At 35.3% G+C, this 22,744-nt stretch overlaps 1 protein-coding gene across 4 annotated transcripts in view; it reads left to right on the top strand.

The window, feature by feature from the left end:
- Window positions 1–22,374, top strand: part of RBM39 (RNA binding motif protein 39) — a 29,276-nt gene extending 6,902 nt beyond the window's left edge. Inside the window, exons 4-17 of one of the 4 annotated variants that reach the window (XM_028118575.2) lie at window positions 305–499; window positions 2,795–2,860; window positions 2,957–3,010; window positions 4,903–5,020; window positions 5,461–5,613; window positions 7,634–7,771; window positions 9,893–9,958; window positions 12,881–13,085; window positions 13,491–13,568; window positions 17,222–17,254; window positions 19,328–19,409; window positions 21,325–21,430; window positions 21,952–22,030; window positions 22,120–22,374. In XM_028118575.2, the coding sequence (XP_027974376.1) occupies window positions 305–499; window positions 2,795–2,860; window positions 2,957–3,010; window positions 4,903–5,020; window positions 5,461–5,613; window positions 7,634–7,771; window positions 9,893–9,958; window positions 12,881–13,085; window positions 13,491–13,568; window positions 17,222–17,254; window positions 19,328–19,409; window positions 21,325–21,430; window positions 21,952–22,030; window positions 22,120–22,220 (1,474 nt within the window). In that variant the 3' untranslated portion in view covers window positions 22,221–22,374. Of the gene's footprint in view, window positions 1–304; window positions 500–2,794; window positions 2,861–2,956; window positions 3,011–4,902; window positions 5,021–5,460; window positions 5,614–7,633; window positions 7,772–9,892; window positions 9,959–12,880; window positions 13,086–13,490; window positions 13,569–17,203; window positions 17,255–19,327; window positions 19,410–21,324; window positions 21,431–21,951; window positions 22,031–22,119 lie in introns of all 4 variants that reach the window. The other 3 variants (XM_028118574.2, XM_028118577.2, XM_028118576.2) reach the window with 3 other exon arrangements.
- The last annotated feature ends 370 nt before the right edge of the window (window positions 22,375–22,744 follow it).

Below are 22,744 nucleotides of genomic sequence, written 5' to 3'. Positions count from 1 at the left end.
AACAAATGATTTCATTGTTAAAGCTGTAACTGACTCTCAGGTCTCAGGAGCGATCATTATAGTTCCTGCTCTCAACTGATTGTCAACTGACTGCTGATTTTCAGTAGTAGAAGGCAAAGGTGGGGTGCTATTTACCTTACCTAGGAATTATTTTTCCATAAGTATGATTATGTATCATTGTATAATAGTAAAAATAGCAAGATAAACTTACAAAAAGATTTAAAAAGATTTCTGACCATAAAAGGAAGTATATTTTGACAGTTTCTTAAACTAGCAAGATAATGGTAATTTTTTTTCTTCTCAGGAGGAAAAAAAGCAAGAGCAGAAGTCGTAGTCATGAACGAAAAAGAAGCAAAAGTAAGGAACGGAAACGAAGTAGAGATAGAGAAAGGAAAAAGAGCAAAAGCCGTGAAAGGAAGCGAAGTAGGAGCAAAGAAAGGAGACGGAGCCGTTCAAGAAGTCGAGATCGCAGATTCAGAGGCCGCTACAGAAGTCCTTAGTATGTAACTATAATTATGATGATTTTGGTTTGAGAGTCATTCTCTGGGTATCCAGAAAACAAACCTGCGTAATTTGCATTGTAAAATTTGTTTTTCGATATGACTAGTTAAAAAGGATTAAATAAGGATATTGGCATTGAAAAGACTAGCAAAGTAGAAATATAGTGTGTGGACCAATACATAACTTTTGTTTTACTAGGCATACTGTTTGTTACTCCATCTAAAATATTTTAACTGTATGCCAGTCTAAACTAGACCAAAGCACTAGAGTGCTTAAAAGACTTGATATTGTAGTGCCAAATATTTGAAAGCTTAAAAGTATGTGAGCTATTTCAGATATTCTTTGCGGAACATAAATTTAAAGTTTTAAAGCTCAAATAGATATAAATACAAATAGGCAAATACGTAATTTGGCTGTTTTTCAGCTGAAATGACAGATCCTTTGTGAATTTGGTGTATGCTCCTTGATAATGATGAATTTTGGGGCTCATCACATTTATATTTAAGGTTTTTAAAAACAGTAAAACACTAAAGTGCTTTGAAATCACTATGGAAATTTGACTGGTTTAACAAGTTGGAAACATGTTCTATTATGTCATTTAAAAAGCTATGTTAAGTTTGGAAGGAACGTACCTACAACTCTTTGGTAAGGATTGAATCTAGCAGTCCTTAGCCCTTTTTAACCTTGTTCTTTCTTCTTAATGAATATATTGTTGTAAACTGTGGGGGAATGTATTAAAATTAGCACTCCTAACTTGAATGGTTGGAAATGGACTTGAAAGACAAACAGACCTGAATAAGAGTTTTGATTCTTCTACTTGGACAAGTTAACACTCTGAGATTTAATTTTCTCATCTTTTAAGAAAGAGGTAACAACTGACAGATGAACTTTAATGAGTATTGAATCGACAAGAGAATGAAAATAAAGGACCCACAATACTTAATTGCTACTCATGAAATGCTTGGGTATTATTGGAAGCCATTAAAATTAGTAACACTTTGGGTTCTGATTCTGGCTTCTTGTTCTCTTAAGTTCCTGCTAGCTGCTTATTTCACAAACATTTAAGAGCTGAAAGCGGACCACAGTGTTTTAATTCTGAATGATTAAATAATACTTTTTTGATCTAATTTATTAAGACTTATCATACTTGTTTTTACCAGAATTAATTAAATAGGAAAGGGATTACCGTAATAAATTCTGTATTTATCTCTTGTTTTAGTGATGAATATTTGAAGTCGGCCTATAATTCTGGTTTGACTTAAAAATGATTTAGTTCTTATGTGTAGTTCATGTGATATCTAATTTGGTAAATTTATATTCTTGTGATTATTAGTCTGAATTGTGAAGGACCCAATTAATATAAAATTTATTTGGAGCTGCTTGGGTGTCGGCAGGTTTGCTTAGAGTCTATGAAAATGAGTCCAAATGTGGAACACATACCACTAGATACTTCGATTTTGCTACCCTTCTTGAAAAGGAGAGTAGGATGAGCACTAAGGGACATCTGACCTGTCCCTTTAAGTTAATTTGGTCTTTCAAAATTAAAAAAAAGGCCCCAAAACTATTAGGCCTTTTTAGAATTCAGAATAAAACTGGATCTTAGAAAAATGTTACGATATCTTTTGAAAATACTCATTTATTATGTCAAGTTCACAAAAAACTTTTGAAATACTAATTTATTTTCTTCACATCTTTACTATGGAATATTTTGTCACAGAAATATGACACAGACTGCTTTCATGCAGTCTCTGAGACATACTGTTAAATGGAATAGTTGGGAGTTTCACGATAATAAAGAATTAGTCCCCTTTTAAAAATTCCTCAAACAAAACGTTATGTATGAATTTTGTGTATATACAAACATATAAATACATAAATTCCTGGGAACGGATCTGCAAAGATACACACCAAATTGTTAACTGTAGTTACTCCTGGTGTGAGGGAAATTCAGGGTGATCTATTTTCACTTTAAAAAAAAAAAAAGTCCTCAGGAATGTATTCATAAATGTGTAATTAAGAAAAAACAATAGACTGAAAATGATAGAATTTTCAGAATCTTAACAACATTGAGGCTGTAACCTTTGGTCTCGGCACCTCTCAGTGGTCCAGGATGGATAACTCTAAGAGCAGTTGCCTGGGATAGAGTTAAGAAAAAAGAGTCTTTTATTTCCTCTTCATAATTGAGGTGGAAAAAAATCAGCCTAAACAATGTTAAACTTGCTGGAGAGCGCATGAACGCGTCTTAGCAAGACCCTAACCCTGTAACTAGTGTAATTTTGTGTTTCCTTTTTAGCTCCGGACCAAAATTTAACAGTGCCATCCGAGGAAAGATTGGGTTGCCTCATAGCATCAAATTAAGGTTTTTAAACATACTTCTGAATTGTTTAAATTGTTTTTCAAGGAACTAATGTGGTGTACTTGTTTGGATAATTTCTGAAACTTTTTAACTTTGCAGCAGACGACGCTCTCGAAGCAAAAGTCCATTCAGAAAAGACAAGAGCCCCGTGAGGTAGCTGTTGTCCCTTTTTTTTTTTAATCTTTAGCACTTTCAGCTTTTGTAAAGCTTTTGCAACTTATGTATTGTTAAATTTATTAATATTTAATAATTTGGACTGTTAAATCAATGTGGATGTTTTAAGTTTTCATTTTAATTTTCTATAAGAACGGAGCAGTGATTACAATTTTAAGGTATAAGGTACTGCATGTGCTCTTAAATCCCTTTTAAATAATGGTAATTATAGAAAACTTTAGATAGACTTGCCTCTGCTTATCTTTGGAATTAATAAATTTTGAGTTACTATAATACCTCATGGGAAAATTGGTTGTACAGTCATGAGTTTTATTAATCTGGCTCTCTTTACTGAGATAAAGTATTTAATTTCCAAAATATTAACCAAGTTGACTTGTTTCTAAGTAGTAATCTTATGTTATCAAATGTTTGTGAGTTATTTTCCTCTTAAATATAAGAGTCACTTATGAAGGCTACCATTTATTTTGGCTTAAGGAAACTTTTGATAAATGGCAGCATTGTTTACTGATACTCTTTCTGGCTTCCCTTAAAGGGCACCTTTTAACTTAGAGTTCCTTATTTGGTATATTCTAATTCTAGAATTTGATGTGAAAAGCTTAATGATTTTAAAAGCTCTTTTTTTGTAACCTAGAGCTTTTTTTACACTCTTTAATATTTACTCTTGTAAGAAAATCCCCTTTTCTCATTCTCTGGATGTAGTCTAGCTTTGTACCTCTGTTTTATACTTTGAAATTACCTGCTGATTTGCCAAGGAAATGTACCAGAATTTTGTAGGTGGAATATTTCAAAAGGACCTTCCTGAAAATGTCCAGAAATGTGGATAAGAGCATGTTTGTGCTTTTATCTTTAGGGTTTCACTTAGAACCTTAACCTTTAGTGATGGTTTTTAATAAGTAACATTAATAGGCACTTCTGTTTTTTTCCTTGAAATTCATGAAATTTTCATCTCATGCTTTTACTTGGGCACTTTAGTTTCCTCTGTATAATAATAAGGGCTCTTGATCTTCAAGGCTGTGTGTAAGAATGAATAAATTGAATCCCACTACTGGTATTTATTTAGATAATTTCCTGCTTTTCATTTTTGATTTGTATATGGGTATTGTTTCTGTATTTTATAACCATCAAGAAACATTGCTTTGGACACTAAATTTGTAGAGTGTAAGACTTGATAGAATAAACAACCACGATTCCATAGATCTATCTCAAATTTGTTAAATAAAATTCAGGGGAAAAATCAGAATAAAATAGTTCTCACCATCTCAAGTTGGTCATCTATGATTGTCAAACTTTATTTCACTTCATGGTCTTACGGTTTTGTTATGGAAAGTCATCCTTTCCACTAATTTGGACCATTCTGACATTGTAGCTAGTAAGTCGTTATTTTCTGTGACTATTCTTAAACTCTCAGGCTTCGGATTGGTCTTTTATTATTCTGCAGAAATTACAATTTGTAAGATTGAGATGCTAATGGACTTTTGTCCTGATACCATGTAAGATATAAGCAGAAGAAACGTTAAGTAACTATCTTGTTGAAGGAATTGAGTCACACTGAATTATTTTATGGACATTTTGTATAAATCTTGGTGAAAATGAGCTTGGGAGGGGCAGCTGGGTGGCTCAGACAGTTAAGTGTCTGCCTTCCACAGGTCATGATCACCTGGCACCCTGCTCAGTGGGCGGAGTCTGCTTCTCTCTTCCTCTGCCTCTTACACTGCTTGTGCACGTGCTTTCTCTCTTCCTCTCTCATAATAAAATCTTAAAATGGGCTTGGGAATAGTGACTATTTCCGGTAAAGTTTGTTTATTGAAAACGAACCTTATAAGGTTATTTTAAGAATATAGCTTATAAAGTTTATTTTTTGTTCCTGTTAGGGAACCTATTGATAATCTAACTCCTGAGGAAAGAGATGCAAGGACAGTTTTCTGCATGCAGCTGGCAGCAAGAATTCGGCCAAGGGATTTGGAAGAGTTTTTTTCTACAGTAGGAAAGGTAAGTTTTTAGTCTATTTCGGGAGGTCGAGTAAATGGGAATTGTGAACAATTTTTTAATTGTCAGTGTGCCTGGTTAAATTAGAGAATATTTAAACACCAAATCTTTTGACTTAGAATTCAGTTAGGGAAACTTTTGCGTAACATTTCTGTTTTGCCTCAGTTGGAAATTAATAGTGTTGGAATTAATAACTCATCACACACTCATCAAAAGTAGAAGTGGACTGACAAGTTCACTTACTTAAAACATTGGGGGGCACCTGGCAAGTTCACGCGGAGGAACATGCAACTCTTAATCTCTGGTCACGAATTCATGCCCCACTTTGGACATAGAGATTACTTAAAAGTACATAAACCACATATCAGTAAAATCCCTTTAATGGTTTATGGTGGACAGTTGCATAAACAGAAGCTTACGTTAAATGTGTGTCTTCTTTTTAGGTTCGAGATGTGAGAATGATTTCTGATAGAAATTCAAGACGTTCCAAAGGAATTGCATATGTGGAATTTGTTGATGTTAGCTCAGTGCCTCTAGCAATAGGATTAACTGGCCAACGTGTTTTAGGAGTGCCAATCATAGTACAAGCTTCACAGGTAATTATTTTCTTGGTTAGGAATTTGATTAGTGATCGTGCAAGAAACCTGTTGCTTAGTGTTACACTATAATGTCTTAAATAATCATTAATTTGAGTTAGATGTTCTCAGAACAGCTTTTTCTTTTAAACTTTGTCTTGGTTACTTTGATAATAGTATATTCTCAACAACATTCTGTTCTAATACAAATTGTAAATATCTATTTCATGGAAAAGACCTGAGAACTTGGTCTAGAATTTTATTGATTTGTGATAATTTATTGGTTGGGGATACAAGCATTTAATTAACATGTTTATCCTTTTTTTCAAATGGAGTGATTTTGACATTTTTTTTTTTAAAGATTTTGAGACAGAGAGAGCGTGTGCACATGAGAGGGGGAGGGTCAGAGGGAGAAGCAGAGTCCCTGCTGAGCAGGGAGCCCGATGGTGGTGTTTTCTGTTTAAAACGTCTTCTGTTTAATTTCTTTTTGCTGGTACTTTATTATATAGTAATCCAGTATTGCTTTTGGGAAATGAAATTAGCTTTAGTAATATTAGTTCATTTAAATGTGGAAAAATTGAGATGTATTTTATTATATGATAGTATTTTTAAGGTATCAGTAGCTATTTTTATTAAGACCATTATTGATATGTTACTGCTTGTTAGCTCAGGTGTTTTTTTAATGGAGAATATAGGATTTAAAGAATTTTTTTTTTTAAAGATTTTATTTATTTGAGAGAGAGAATGAGGGAGAGAGAGAGCATGAGAGGGGGGAGGGTCAGAGGGAGAAGCAGACTCCCCGCTGAGCAGGGAGCCCGATGTGGGACTCGATCCTGGGACTCCAGGATCATGACCTGAGCCGAAGGCAGTTGCTTAACCAACTGAGCCACCGAGGCGCCCAAGAATATTTTTGAACAACGCATAAAATAGTCATGTTGATAGCCTTCCAAACGACTGAAATAAGTACTCTGTAACTCCTCAGTAATCTGGTTACTTCATCAAACTTACATGATACTATAAAGTTATGCACAAGCTTTGGAACCAGATCTGACTTTCCAGTTTTACTCACTGTTAATAAGCTGTATATAACAAATTGATCACGTTAGTAGGTTCTGTCATATCTAAAAGACAATAATAGGTCCTATTTAGTGTTTTAGAAGTATTTATCACTTGAATATATGTAAACAATAGGAGAGTAATCATTAGGAAATGGGAAAAGTAGTTCCTTGATTCACTTCCTGCAATGGAGGATAAATTTAATAGTGTGTAGATTGGCCTGAAGAGGGCTGAGAATCCTCAAATGAGGTTTTGAATTCATTCAACTTTAACCTCCTTTGGACATAGATACTCAAAATGTCGCAATTTGTTAAGAAAAGGAGCTTATGGTAGAATATGAATTAATAACCATTACCTTTGAGAAAGACTTCTTTTGGAAAAAGTGACAGCTAAACTTGATGCTTTGCTTGATTGATTTTATATTGACAAAAAAGCCCCTTTATGTCAGCCAGCCAGTTGGTGTATACTGTACTTTGAGTAACAATGAATTTGAGAGTACATTAATGTTAATTAATGAATGTATTTACCAATTCCAGGAGACAGTCTTATTTTCCACATTTAGCATGTCTGATACCAGGATGCCTATCACTTAGATGGCATAGTGTACTTTCAGGATTGATTTCATTTTTTACATATGAAATGGAGTGTATGATTGCTTTATATATGACTTGCATATGCTTGTAAAACTTCTCTAAAGTTTTTTGTGGCAAAATATATCTTAAGTTGAATAAAATATTGAAGTTTTTGTTTAGAAAATTGGCATTGGAACCATTTTCTTAAAATTTTAATTCAGTGCCATTAATCACAGTCACATGTAAGTGGAATATTTGTCCTGTGTATGACTTACTAAATTTAGCGTAATTTCATCACTAACCTTTGGCATCACTAGTCATTAAGCAAACTCAAAGTGAATGGGATTTTACTATGATTAAAATAATTTGGATTAGTGCTGTGTGATGTGCATTTTGTCTTATCCAACTTATAGGCAGAAAAAAACAGAGCTGCAGCAATGGCAAACAATCTACAAAAGGGAAGTGCTGGACCGATGAGGCTTTATGTGGGCTCATTACACTTTAACATAACTGAAGATATGCTTCGGGGAATCTTTGAGCCTTTTGGAAGGGTAAGTGCCAATATTGTCAATGATCCTTAATAGGTTCTTATCTAAATATCACTGCATAATAATTCTGTATATCTACTTTGTCATGTTTCAGTGAGCTTAATAATAAGATTGGGAAGGGTGGTTCTGAAAGGGTTTTGTGGCATGGTAGATTAAGATAGTATCTCTGAAAGAAGGTAACATTTGAAGATAGAGAATCTGTTAGTGTTGTCATTCATAATGTTGCAGTGAAATGTATAGAGTATCAGAAGCAATCAATTTTTTCAAGTCAACATGAAAATACCCTGTGCATTTGGAACAAGAAATTTTTTTTCTTGGTTGGCTCTTTGGGGCGATATATTTTTTTTTTTAATGTACAGTCTACTTCTCCAGTGTGGGTGCCTGAACTCATGGCCCCAAGATCAAGAGTTGCGTGCTCTTCTGACTGAGCAAGCCAGGTACCCCCTGTTGATGTTTTTTTGGATGCCTGTATTTTGTCTACTGAAGATTTAGGGGTAGGTAGAGAAGCTTCTTTATCTACTAAATTAAGGAGTTAGACTGTTTCTGTCCAATTGGTCCTCCTTTTAGCATGAACAGTTTATTTTAGAATAAATGTTAATACTAGTAAGTTGTAGTTTAAAAGATTCATTATGTGGCCATGAATAAAAATGTTGGTAACTCTTAAACTGTATCCACTACTACTCTTCATTGCCCTTGGATATACTTTTTCACTATTTCCATTCAACCCTTTTGTTAAACTGTTTGAAGAGTCAGTAATGGTAAAAGCTGGGTGTTGATTGTGGGTGTTTTATTAAATTCGAAGTATGCACACACTAGTGATGTACAAATGGTGTTCTTCTGTTTGTTTTTTTGGGTCAATCACCACAAAATTAATGCATTCCTGAAATTACCAGGACATGAAGAAATGTAGTACATCCATTCCGGAAAATTTTTTTTTTTAAGATTTTTTTTTTTATTCATTTGACAGAGGGGGATAGCACAAGCGGGGAGAGTGGCAGGGAGAGGGAGAATCAGGCTTTCAGCAGAGCAAGGGAAGCCCTATGTGGGAGTTGATCCCAGGACCCTGGGATCATGACCTGAGCAGAAGACAGTCGTTTAACCAGCTGAGCCACCCAGGCGCCCCCATGCTGTGTTTTAATTTTTCATGCTTTCTGTGTATGAACAGCTTTATTGAGATACTGTGATGTAAATAAACTATATACTTCACCTGCTTAAAGTGAACAATCCATTGCCTTTTAATGTGTTCACAGAGTTGTACATTGATAACTACAATCAGTGTTGATTTTATTAAGATTTTAAGATTTATGGGGCAGGGTTGGGGGGGACCAGGGGGGAGAGAGAGAGAGAGCGCCTCAAGCAAGCTGAGCGTGGAGTACCATGCAGGACTTGATCTCTCAACCCCTGAGATGATCTGAGTTGAAACCAAGAGTCAGACATATAACTGTGCCACCCAGCCGCCCTTGTTTGTAAGATTTAGTTATTTTTTAAAGATTTTATTTATTTGTCAGAGAGCAAGCGCAAGCAGGGGGAGTGGCAGGCAGAGGGAGAAGCAGGCTCCCCACTGAGCAAGGAGTCTGATGCTAGACACTGGGATCATGACCTGAGCCGAAGGCAGATGATTAATAGACTGAGCCACCCAGGCGTCCCAGTATTTTTATTTTCAAGTAACCTCTACATCCACTGTGCAGCTTGAACTCAAAACCCAGAGACCAAGAGTCACATGCTCTACTGACTGAGCCAATCAAGTGCCCTATTTTAGTTATTCCAGCATCTTGGACAATTTATCATGTCTGGTATTATTGAGAATTAATGTTCAGTGTTTCTGGCATAATGGAAAGGAAACAATGTTAATTTTACTTCTAACACCTGATTGTAGTTCACAAGGGACCTCTGGTTTTTAGTGGTTTGTTTTTGAGGCAGAAGACTAAGATTGTACTTTTTTTCTTTCCTGCTCCACAGTGCAAACTTCTTGTTTGGGAATTATCTAGGCTTTCAGAAGTTCTTTTGGAAGTGAGGGGTTGTGATGGTTTTTGTTTTTAGGGGGAGAGACTTTAAATCATACTTCAAGGAATAATATGCTTTTGCTTCCTCCTTTGCACTTAACATAATTGTTTTTATTTTTAGATTGAAAGTATCCAACTCATGATGGATAGTGAAACAGGCCGATCTAAGGGATATGGATTTATTACGGTAAGCATTACCATTATTAACATTGTGACTTAAAGGTTTGATTGGTTGACTTTAAGGTTTTAGATCAAAGTACCATAGTAAAACTTGATTAGTTATTGATAGTGGGTAAGGGTTAATATTTTTGAATGGTTTAAATTGGTTTGCCTTTAGTAGCCATGTTTACGAAATGTTGCCGTTTAGCCAGTTTTCTATTATCCTCAGTTTGCATAGCTAAGTTGCCATGTAATTGAAATTTATGAACCCATTATGAGTTCTTTGGTCTGTAATATTTTTATGATATGATTTTGTCAGTTGAAAGTGTCTTCATACTCTGTTTTACTTAAAATTGCTATCATATGTATGCATCTCGCAACCACAATCAGAATTAGTTTATTGAATAAGTGTTTTTGGGGGGGTCTGGGGTGGCCCAGTTGGTTAAGCATCTGGCTCTTCATTTCAGCTCAGGTCCTGATCTCAGAGTCCTGATACCTAGTGCTGCATTGGGATCTGCACTGGGCATGGAGTCTGCTTGAGATTCTCTCTTCCTCTCCTGCTGCTCCTCCCGATGCTCACACATGTGTGCTCTCTCTAAATAAATAAGTAAATGAAATCTAAAAAGTTCGTGGCTAACCTTTGCAGCCCATTCCCTGATGAGTTAGGTGGCAGCTGGAATAACTGAATGGAGGTGCCCCTTTATTTTTTTTATTTTTAAGCTTTTTTTTTAAAGATTTTATTTATTTATTTGAGAGAGAGAATGAGAGATAGAGAGCACGAGAGGGAAGAGGGTCAGAGGGAGAAGCACACTCCCCGCTGAGCAGGGACCCTGATACGGGACTCGATCCCGGGACTCCAGGATCATGACCTCAGCCTAAGGCAGTCGCTTAACCAACTGAGCCACCCAGGCGCCCTGGAGGTGCCCCTTTAAAAGTAAACCCTATTTATGTTTCTAATTCCCAGTGCAATTCAATTACATAATAGCAGTTTTTTGAATGTTTCCTGTTAGAACTTTGGAAGGTTCTGAAATAAATAAAATAATAAATCTTCAAAAAAAAGTTATATAACTGTATTATATCCAAATTTGGCACCTGATTGCTTCACTAGGTTAGACATCTGACTTGATCTCAGCTCAGGTCATGATCTCAGGATCGTGAGAGCCAGCTCTGCGTTGGGCTTCACACTGGGCATGGAGTCTGCTTGAGATTTTCTCTCCCCCGCCTCCTCTCTCTCAAAAAAAAAAAAAAATACGTTTTTTAGTGATAAAACTTTTTTTGGTCATTGGGATTTTCATCTTTATATACTGGTGAAAGAAAAGTTTATAAAACTGTTAATAACTTAAAAAAAAAAAATTTTGTGAGTGAGTGAGAGGGAACGGGGAAGAGGGAGGGAGAAGCCAACTTCCCCACTGAACAGAAAGCCCAGCTTGGGGCTCATTCCCAAAACTACGGGATCATGACCTGAGCCAAAGGCGATGCTTAACCCACTGAGCCACCCAGGTGCCCCAATACCATTTTGTTCCTAATAACATGAGTGTGGTTCTTTTCCTTTTTCCTCAAAATGGTGTGGTCAAGGGATTTTACACATAACTTGTATTAAATTGAATATTTTACCATGTGTTACCTAAAGTAGTTTTTTTTTTTTTAAGATTTTATTTATTTGAGAGAGAGAGAATGAAAGAGAGCATGAGAGGGAAGAGGGTCAGAGGGAGAAACAGACCCCCTGCTGAGCAGGGCGCCTGATGTGGGACTCGATCCTGGGACTCCAGGATCATGACCTGAGCCGAAGGCAGTCGCTTAACCAACTGAGCCACCCAGGCGCCCTACCTAAAGTAGTTTTTTATCAAGTCGTGATCCCAGGGTCCTGGGATTGAGTCCCGCAGTGGGCTCCCTGCTCAGCGGGAAGCCTGCTTCCTTTCCCACTCCCCCTGCTTGTGTTCCTGCTCTCACTGTCTGTCAAATAAATAAAATCTTAGAAAAAAAAAGAAAGGAATACTTCGCAAAGCATTTTAATAAAAACATTTTTTTTAAAGATTTTATTAGAGAACAAGCAGGGGAAGGGGCAGAGGGAGGGGCATAGAGAGAAGCAGGCTCTTTGCTGGGTGGGGCTCAATCCCAGGACCCTGGGGTCATGACCTGAACCAAAGGCAGGTGACACTTAACCGACTGAGCCACACAGGTGGCCCTATTAAAAACATTTTTAATATTAACTGTGTGTGAACTATTAGCTATGATTTAATGGTCTGTGTACAAAGCTAGATTATTTAAATTTACATGTTGCTGTGTGTTGGTAAATGTAAGTATCCGTAATTTTTCCTCTTTGAATAAGAGAAAATGTTTTGAATCATACTGATGAAAGATTGAGCAATGGGATTCCTGGGAGTATTTTTTTTCCATTAAATGAAAATCAGTGTGCAACTAAGTTTGTGTTTGCATCCTGGGAATTAAGAATTTTCACAATTTAGGGGCGCCTGGGTGGCTGAGTTGGTTAAGCGACTGCCTTCGGCTCAGGTCATGATCCTGGAGTCCCCGGATCGAGCCCCACATCGGGCTCCCTGCTCAGCAGGGAGTCTGCTGCTCCCTCTGACCCTCCCTCCCCCCTCTTGTGCATGCGCGCTCTCTCTCTCTCTCTCAAATAAATAGCTTAAAAGAAAAAGTGTTTTGATGTTAGAAAAATTACTTTACATATTAAGATTCTGTATTTCCAAATATAGATGTCGTTGTTTGGTAATATCTTGCTGTTCAAACCATCACTTTAGCAAAACTGATTTGAATGAGCTTGTGGACTGATCATATAGGTTATATTACTTAAAGCTAGAAATTTCCACTTATCCACCCAGTTGTATAATTATTGAATAGACTAGACTTATAAGTAACCATTTTTTTACCTTAGGTATATATGTGAACTAACATACTGGACTTTTTACTTTCACCCCTCTCTCAATTACAGTTTTCTGACTCAGAATGTGCCAAGAAGGCTTTGGAACAACTTAATGGATTTGAGTTAGCAGGAAGACCAATGAAAGTTGGTCATGTTACTGAACGTACTGATGCTTCCAGTGCTAGCTCATTTTTGGACAGTGATGAACTGGAAAGGACTGGAATTGACTTGGGAACAACTGGTCGTCTCCAGTTAATGGCAAGACTTGCAGAAGGTAAGTTTTTCCATGTGTTGTGAATGATTTATTGTGGATATGGTAATGGAAAGCTAACACTCACAGATTAATAAATGAAAAAATAATTTTTTCTTATTTTGGAGTTGACCTTATCCTTGGGTGGTATATGCAGTTTCATAGATGAGGTTACTTTTCTTAAGGTTCTAATGGAATCTACTTTATGGTGGTGCTTCTTGAGTGCCACAGCATACATTATAGGATTCTTTTTGCTTTTTTTAATAATTATATTCTCATACTTAATAAACTTAGTTTCCAGTATTATACCATGTCCTGCTTGTAAATACTTCTGGTGAAGTGACTTTGGTAGTAGTAGTAACCCAGAAAATTGGGGGTTTTTTTGCCCTTACCATGGTAAGGACTATAAGATCTATTTCTTTTACACAGGTACAGGTTTGCAGATTCCACCAGCAGCACAGCAGGCTCTACAAATGAGTGGCTCTTTGGCATTTGGTGCTGTGGCAGGTAGGAATTGAATCTTTTCTAATTTGAAATCATTGTTTTTTCACCTAATTCGAAAATTTGCCAAATTTTTGTATTTAAAAGGACTTACTGAGAATTCAATTCATAAGTACTTTTTAGCCTGTAAAATTTGAAGGAAATGGAGATAGAGACTGGAAGTATTCACTAATAATAATAGGCTATCGGCATTTTTTTTGAACACTACATACTATTTTTTAGTTAGCCTGTTAGACCTTTTTAAATATATGACTTTTCTTAAACACCAAGTTTATATTGTTTCAAAAAATGTTTCTTTATAAATGTTTGAGTTGAGAAAACTATCAGGGGCCTTTAAAATAATTACAGTATCAAGAGTGCAAAGAAAACTGCTTTCTTCTACAGGGTATTTTGAGATTTTCTCTTAGGGTAATGGGAGCTCCTGAAGAGGGCAGGAAAATAGAGAAGTGATGGTTTATTACAGTTGTGTAACAAGGGGTTTAGTTTATGAAACACTGTTTTCATTATGGCTTAAGTACCTCAAATCTGCTTTTATAAACCTTGATGCTAACCCAGATCTATGAGCTAGGGTAGCATTTAATTTTGAAATGTTGAGGACCTTGCTTTTAGAACATCTAAGAAGAGCCATTTGTATTTTGGACCTTGGAAGACAGGGACTATATATCCCAAGAAAGTATGGCACTTTGTATTAATGAATTTTATCTATAAAGAGGGCACGTTCTGCATGGAGCACTGGGTGTTATATGCAAACGATGAATCATGGAACACTACATCAAAAACTAATGATGTAATGTATGGTGATTAACATAATAATAAAAATAAAGTGAGACTCTTGACAGTCTAAGACCACAGTACTGCATCTGAATATACAATAAAGGTCCATGTGGTTGATTCATGATTTCAATTTAAATCAAAAGCTCATTAATTAAAGGAGAGGATCATTTTTGCTTTTATATTTTGTTATTAAGAGAAGGGCCCTTTCAGTGTTTTCTTTTTAGTGGATGTCTACAAGTTTGTGAGTAAGTTTAGAAAATCTGCCTTTTGTGTTTTTGTGTTTCACCTGTCAGATTATATTATTTATTTTGAAATCTGATAGGTATTTATAAAACTTCTGAAAAAACTGGGGCGCCTGGGTGGCTCAGTGAGTTAAGCATCGGTCTCTTGATTTCAGATTAGGTCATGATCTCAGGGTTGTGAGATCCAGCCCCACCTCGTAGTCAGGCTCCACAGTGGGCATGGAGTGAGCTTGAGATTCTCTCCACCTCTCCCTCTGCCCCTCCCACTCATGCTGTTTTTTTCTCTCTCTCAAATAAATAAATCTTAAAAAATTTTCAGATAAAACCATGCTAGTTTATCCTTATGGGGAGAAAATCATAACCATTAATGGATTTCTGTATTTTTTTTTGTCACTGGGTAACTCCCCCAAGTATCACTAAATAGTTTTGACTTTATAAGTATTAGATATTTAATTTCTTGAGTGACCAAATAGCCAAGAATGCCACTTGATATAATCAAAGACATGTAAGGAACCCATCCCTTCCAGAAATGTAACTCAGTCTGTCGTTTTAAACTTGCTATTTAAATCTGAAAACTGTAGCCTCCTATTACTTCCCATTGTTCAGATCATTCTTTTAATAATTTAGAAAATGCTTGTTTATCATATTCTAGGTATTTCACTAGAGGCTAGTGAGTATTTGTCAGCTGTCTTCAGGGATTTGGTGTAGTAACATAGGATTCGTTTCTAAACAGTCTTATGTTATATCCTGGGTGCGGTATCAAATATGTTGATTCAGTGTTCTTCATAAACAATATCTTCATCTAATTGAAGATTTTTGAAAGTTAGACCTTACTACTTTTCTTAGCCTTTACTTTCTGATGCACGATGTATGGCTACACCTTGGGCACACTTAACTGTGCAAGTTTATACTTAAGGTGGGCTGATTGTGATCAACTAGAATTCTACAAAGGTGAATGTGGATTGGTTAAAATAGCCAGTTATCTGTATTTTTTTATATTCACCCTTATTAGCATTTATTGAGATGATTATATAAAGTTTGATTCTGTCTTAAACTTCCTATATATTGCTATTGCTTAATCACCCAAGTTTTAGGTAAATATTTACATAAACTCAGTGTTTTTCTCCAGATAGTCATCATTGAAACCTTACTTTTTGTTAAAAAGGTGTAAATTGCTGAGTGTTAATGTGTCCAAAGCCCTTTCTCCTAAGTTCTTTAAAGCTGCTTTTAAAACCAAGGGTGAGTCATCACTCCATGCACTTTATTTTGGAAATTTAACAAGTTGTTTCTAAGAGAGATTCCGATGAAACCTATGCTTTGTTTCCTAACTTGTCACAAATGACCTATAAAGTCATTTTTGAAATCTTGATAGTTACTTACATACCTTTAAAATACCGTGGATTTTTTTAAGTTTTCATTTATTAAACTCTACATCCAATGTGGGGCTCGAACTCACAACCCTGAGATCAAAAGTCCTGTGCTCTTCTGACTGAGGCAGCCAGGCATCCCATAGGATAGGTTTTTTATAGCTATACCTTTTTTCCTATTGTATGGAAAGAAAAGATAAATTGGGTTATAATTTAAGGTTTGACAGTGTTTCTATGGTCCTATCTTCATGTGCCTTCAGAATATACCAGTTACATTTCTTCATCTCCCTCATACACCAGTTTTGAGCACTTAGGAACCAGGTGTTTTTTTATCCCAGCATAACTGGGGGTACCGATCCCTTTTCCTTTTTGCCGCCCCCCCCTTAAGTTTTTAAGTAATCTCTACATCCATTGAGGGGATTGAACTCAGAACCCTGAGATCAAGTTGCACTGTCCACTGACTGAATAAGCCAGGTGCCATTTTTAATTTTTTTTCTGTACTCAGCAAGACACCCAGATGATAAAAGTGTTGCAATTGAATCACATGTTAATGAAAATTAGGTTACTGGATCTAAACAGTTTTTATATTGTGTATTTTTATAATTTTAAACTTCAAGCTAGCACAATGACATTTTGTTCTTTTATTTACACTTGTTGCAGTACCAAGCAACTTTCTGTTAACTTGCCTTCCAGTGGAGAATTTAATGATTATATACGGGGAAATATATTGGTAAAAATCTCCATTCTGTTTTTAATAGTGACTAGATGATTAAATTCTTCTTGTATTTCATAGATTATAGTAAAGTTTGTTAAAGTTTATTCCTGCTTCATTAAATTTCCGTACTATGCCAGGAAACCAGACCTAATTAAACTGTCATCTTCTCGGCCAGAGTTGAATATCCCAAGTACTTGGAATTGAATTCTCAAGATCAGGGTTTTCATGGATTTTCTGACCGGTGTGCTTCCCTTTCCCCATTTCCCATTATTCCCATGTGAAGGGTAGTATAGTGCAATACATAGGAGTTGTGGAAGAGTACTAGGAGTAGGGAGACAGAGGCATAAGTAAGTTTCCTAGGATAGGAGGAAAGAAAAAGGCCCCAAAGCCTTGTCAATGAGGAATGGGGAAGGAGGTTTGGCTGCCAGGTTTTACTATAAGTTTATTTTTATAAACCCTGCTATGTAGTCCTCTTTTATTAATGCTTTCCTGACATTTACCCTGTTAGTTGAGGCTCTTCATTGTTCCTGCACTGAGCTGTAGAATTCTCTTTTGTTATAGATTTGCAAACAAGACTTTCTCAACAGACTGAAGGTGAGTTGAGCTTTTTATTTGTCTTTGAAATAGATGTCAATGTAGCAAGACATAGTGTTTATTATATCACTTGTTACATTTTGTATTTTGGATTGTTTTTGAAGAATGACTAGTATGGTGTATATACAGTAAGCCATCTATTAATGTATATTTCAGTTGGCTTAATCCCAATCATTATGACTCTGGATTAAAATCAAAATTTGCATGTGCATTTCTTTGCTTTAGTTTGCTTAGAATTATTTTTAGTCTTGTATGCTTATCTTTGTGTTCTGATTGTTAGTTTTATATAGAAGTCAGAAAATGGAATTTGTTGTTCTAATACACAAATCTTTCAGGAGTCTGAACTTAATGAACGTAAGGTTAAGGACTCCAGCTTCAGTGATATGTATTAATAGTACCAAGCAATGAGACAACTACCCAGAACTAAATTGCATGCATATTTCAAAGATTGAAATAGTTATTTCTAAAGTAGGCCATTTTTTATTTTTGATTACCAAATTTCTGCTGTTTGTTTAGAGCATTTTGCTCTTGAGCTAATTCAGTATCCATCTTTCATAGGTTTTAATTAAAAGTTTAGGAGAATGATTCTACATGAAAACGTCTGCCATGTTCCTTGATAGGAATTAAATGTGTATTTTAATTTTTTTCCAGCAAGTGAGACAGTTACACTCAAACCTTTTTTTCGCAGATTTTAAAAAGTATAACTAGTGGAATTTTCTGTTAGCTATATTTCTATGCTGAATTTATTGTGTTCTGCATTCATCTAGGTTTAGCTGGACTGTTCCTATCAGATATTCTTAAAATTTTTTTTAGTATTCCTAATTCATTTAAGAAAATGGAAAAAATAAAGTACTCCTCAGTTGTTTTATAATGACCTAGCGTTTATTTTCAAGAATACTTCCATTTGTTTATGATAAAGTACACAGTGGGCCTCATTTTCATATTCATTGTAACATAAACATCATACATCTTTACCTTTTCTGAATGGAATATGACATCTGTTTGCTTTTTTAGCATTTATGTTTTAATACAAAGGTTCATGAAAGAAAAAACTTTATTGAAGTAATAAAGGGTCAAAACACTTGTAATTTTAACAGAATAATTTTTTATGATGTATTTCATGCATGGCCCTAATTTTTATTCAGTGAAATAATTTGTGATATTTCCTCAGGTGATTGTTAATTTTAATTACCATAATTTCTAATGCGCTGTTTTATCCTTAGCTTTGTTTATTGTTATATATTGGAATGAAATTTGGTCAAATAAAATGATTACGGTGAGTTCTGTAACAGCTACTGGTAATGTTCTGTGAATCATATAAAAGCAATGGGGCAGCTGTGTTGGACAGTGCTCTCACTTCAAACCTAAAACCAGTATGGCTTTAAAATGTTCCTTCTGGATATTAGTGTCTAGTAGTTTTTTATTTTTAATAGTGAATATTATAGATATATGCTATTTTTAGTGTTTCTTGTGCTATGACAGACCTAGTCATTTAAAAAATATTCATTTGATTTTGAAATAGGGTTTATAGTCGTGGGATATTAAACTGTAAATGGTTGGATGGTTTTCTGCATCTTCTCTTAATCCTTTTATAATGTTTATTTAAAAGAAAATATGTAACTATATTCATGGGCAGAAACCTAAGAAAAGATTGTATTTTCATCATCCCCTGTTTCTTGGGGTTAGTATAAACTCAAGCAGTTATACAAAGTCAGTCATTTATTTTATCCTTTACCTTTCTGGATTGATTTGTACTGATATTTGTCTAATTGAATTTTGATCACACGTAAAGTTTAATTAACCTTCTAAAGATAAAATTTCCAACTCAGTTAAGATTGGCTATTTCAAATGTTAGGTTGCTTCAGTTTCCTGGCAACTCAAATTGGGTATCGTTAAACACTCCGATCACACTATTAATAAGTAAGGTAAATTAGGGAAGTGACTGACTATCCTAATTTCACAGTTGCGATTTAGTGGGTTTTTTTTTTTTATTTTATTCATCAGGGTTATTCTAATGCATTTTCCATGAAACTAATTTCTCTCTCTCTCTCTTTTTTTTTTTTTTTTTTTTAGCTTCGGCTTTAGCTGCTGCTGCCTCTGTTCAGCCTCTTGCAACACAGTGTTTCCAACTTTCTAACATGTTTAACCCTCAAACGTAAGTAAGGGTATACCAGTGACACTTGAACAATGTGGGGATTACCAGTGCAGATTGCTGCCTGCACAGTCGAAAATCCGTGTGTAAATTTTGACTCACCCTAAAACTTAACTGCTAACGGCCTACTGTTGACTTAAAGCCTTACAATAACAAACAGATAATAAACGTGTCTCTTGTATGTTACATGTCTTCTGTAGTGCATTCTTACAATAGTTAAAGAAAATCTTAGAGCAACTACATTTATAGTGCTGTATAGGTGGACTTGTGCAGTTGAAACCCATGTTGTTCAGTGGTTAACTGTACTGTGAAAGTATTAATATTCAGCTTTTCTAAGTTAACATTTTGGATGCTTCAATATATTTTACAGTTCAAATAGTAAACAACAGTTTTCATCCTTTTAGGGTATTTTAATAACTTTTTTTATTGCTAAATCCTTTGGGTATGTTTGTAAGATTGGAAATGAAGTAAAAGGTATGCAGATTCTGTTTACCAATTAGTAGTTTTCTCAGAAGTTTTGTATCAGTGTTTATCACTTGTAGTTTACATACCTTATGTTGCATTAGTTTCAGGCTCATAACAGTTCTTCAATTCTACACCTTATGCTTTGCTCACTATAGGTATAGCTTACCATCTGTCACCATATAAGGCTATTACAGTACATTGACTATATTCCCTATCCTGTTCTTTTCATTGTTTTTGACATACTATTTCCTTAACTGAAAGCCTGTACTTCCCACTCCCCTTCACCCATTTTACCCAGACCCTCCTCCCCTCTGGCAGTCACCATTTTGTTCTCTGTTTATGGGTCTGTTTCTGCTTGTTTTGTTTGTTCGTATGTGTATTTGTGTTTATTTCTATTGTCAGTTTACTCTGCTACCAGTTCTTGGCTTTGAAATTTTAATACTATTTTAATCTTTTATAGGAGAAGAGGATCTTTTTAAATATTCTTCTTAGATTAATGCAGGCCAGGAATTAGGAATTTTCTTTCCTAATGCCTAGGCACAATGATTAGAATGCCATTTATTTATCAGTCCAAACTCTTCTGTTTTGTTATAATACATTCTGAGGTAAATGTAGATACCTGTTGAGTTGATTGGATAAATGAACCATTATATATATATAAAACATACTTACGTTTTATATAATAATATGTTACATGCTGTTTGCATTGTTTATATTAGTTCATGGTTTACCAAAGAAAGAGAGCCTTGGATTCTTGTGTTCTTTTGGTAACACCAAAAGAAAATTTTTTTTTTTCTTTAAGATTTTATTTGTCAGAGCGAGCACAAGCAGGGGGAGCGGCAGACAGAGGGAGAAGCAGGCTCAATGAGCAAGGAGCCTGACGTGGGACTCCATCCTAGGATCCTGGGATCATGACCTGAGCCGAAGGCAGATTCTTAACCCACTGAGCCACCCAGGTGTCCGGAAAACACCAGATTCTTTAGTTAGCTTTATCTGGGAAATGATAAACTGCTGGTATATGAAATTTGATATATGTCAATAAGTACTTTGAATGTTAATTTAGAGTTAAGAAATTCATAAGCTGGGATGCCTGGGTAGGTCAGTTGATAATTGTCTGACTTTGGCTCAGGTCATGATCTCAGGTTCCTGAAATCAAGCCTGGCGTGGTGGACTCCACAATCAGTGGGGAGTCTGTCTCCCTCTCCCCCTACTCACGTGCACACACATGCCAGCTCTTTTCTCTAAAATAGTCTTAAAAAAAGAAATTCATAAGCATTGTTCGAAACGGTGCCTTACCTTGTTTTTGATTTTCTCCAGTGCACTACATTATTAACATCAACAAGTTTTAAATTAATTAAATGAATTCATATTTAAAATATTTTTATACAGATGAGTATGTAACATTATATAAGTTTGAATGGTGTCTAACAGACCTTAATATTTTTTTGTACAGAGAAGAAGAAGTTGGATGGGATACAGAGATTAAGGATGATGTGATTGAAGAATGTAATAAACATGGAGGAGTTATTCATATTTATGTTGACAAAAATTCAGCTCAGGTATTTTATTTTTTTTCCCTAAAGCCAGAAAAGTTTAATCTGCCCTTTATGTACCTCACTTCAGGTGTTGTGATAACTAATAAAGATATGAGGTTGTTACTCTTTTATGACAGCCTTCACACATACTTGGGGCAGATTACCACTGTCCCAGGAAGTTGTTTTGTTTTTTAATTCTGAAAGAAATTTTAACATAGTGACTGACTATATATCCTCCAACATAAGGACAGTCCTCTAATAAATGAAGATTAGACCAGGCCATTGTGTAGCAGTGTTGCTGGTTAGTGTTGAAAGTTTGGCATGAAATCTAGCATCTTGATTCATTCTTCATCTGCTTTCAAGTCATAGAAAAAAAAGAATATAACAAGTTTGGGGAGGATAAAATGATTTCAGTAAAATTCTAGGTGTACATGTTAGTTAGCTAATAAAACAAGTATTTGGTTATAGAGCTCTGAGGGTTTTTTTTTTTCAGGCAATTTGTAAAAATTGTATACCGCCCTTATCTTTTTGTCATTGTATTTCAGGGCAATGTGTATGTGAAGTGCCCATCAATTGCTGCAGCCATTGCTGCTGTCAATGCATTGCATGGCAGGTGGTTTGCTGGTGAGTTTGATCTGTTTTCCTGAGTGATGATTATGAAAGATGTAATTTAAGTGAAAATGCTAAACCCTCGTATCTGTTTCTTTCAACAGGTAAAATGATAACAGCAGCATATGTACCTCTTCCAACTTACCACAACCTCTTCCCTGATTCTATGACAGCAACACAACTACTGGTTCCAAGTAGACGATGAAGGAAGATATAGTCTCTTATGTACATAGCTTTTTTTCTTTCTTGAGAATTCATCTTGAGTTATCTTTTATTTAGATAAAAATAAAGAGGCAAGGGTCTACTGTCATTTGTATACAATTCCTGTTACCTTGAAAAAATAAAACTGTTAACAGGAATGCAGTGTGCTCATTATCCCTAACTAGCAAATCCCACTGTATACAAAGCTGTTCTCTTGTTCTGCCTTTTAAATGTACATGTAGAAATTTACATTAAGGATCTATAGGAATAGCTCTAGGGGGGAACAAATGTGCTTAATGTAAAAAGGCAGACAGGGATGTAATTATGTTTTTAATGTTTCAGAAGCCTAACTTTTTACACAGCAGTTACATTTCACGTTTCACTAATGTTGATACTTGGCTAATGGTTTAGCAGATTCTGGAGTACACATTTAGTGTATGGAAATTCAAGACAGCTAAAGGGCTGTTTGATTAACATCTCATCTTGCATCGTGATCAATTGGCAAGAAAAGGTTTTCAAGATTACATT

The sequence above is a fragment of the Eumetopias jubatus genome, unplaced genomic scaffold, assembly GCF_037043125.1.
Source record: "Eumetopias jubatus isolate StellerSeaLion01/CBP00866 unplaced genomic scaffold, mEumJub1_p1.0 scaffold_9, whole genome shotgun sequence".
NCBI classification, from domain to species: domain Eukaryota; kingdom Metazoa; phylum Chordata; class Mammalia; order Carnivora; family Otariidae; genus Eumetopias; species Eumetopias jubatus.
Note: the sequence above shows the minus strand (reverse complement) of the source record. Positions and strands in the feature narration are given on the sequence as shown.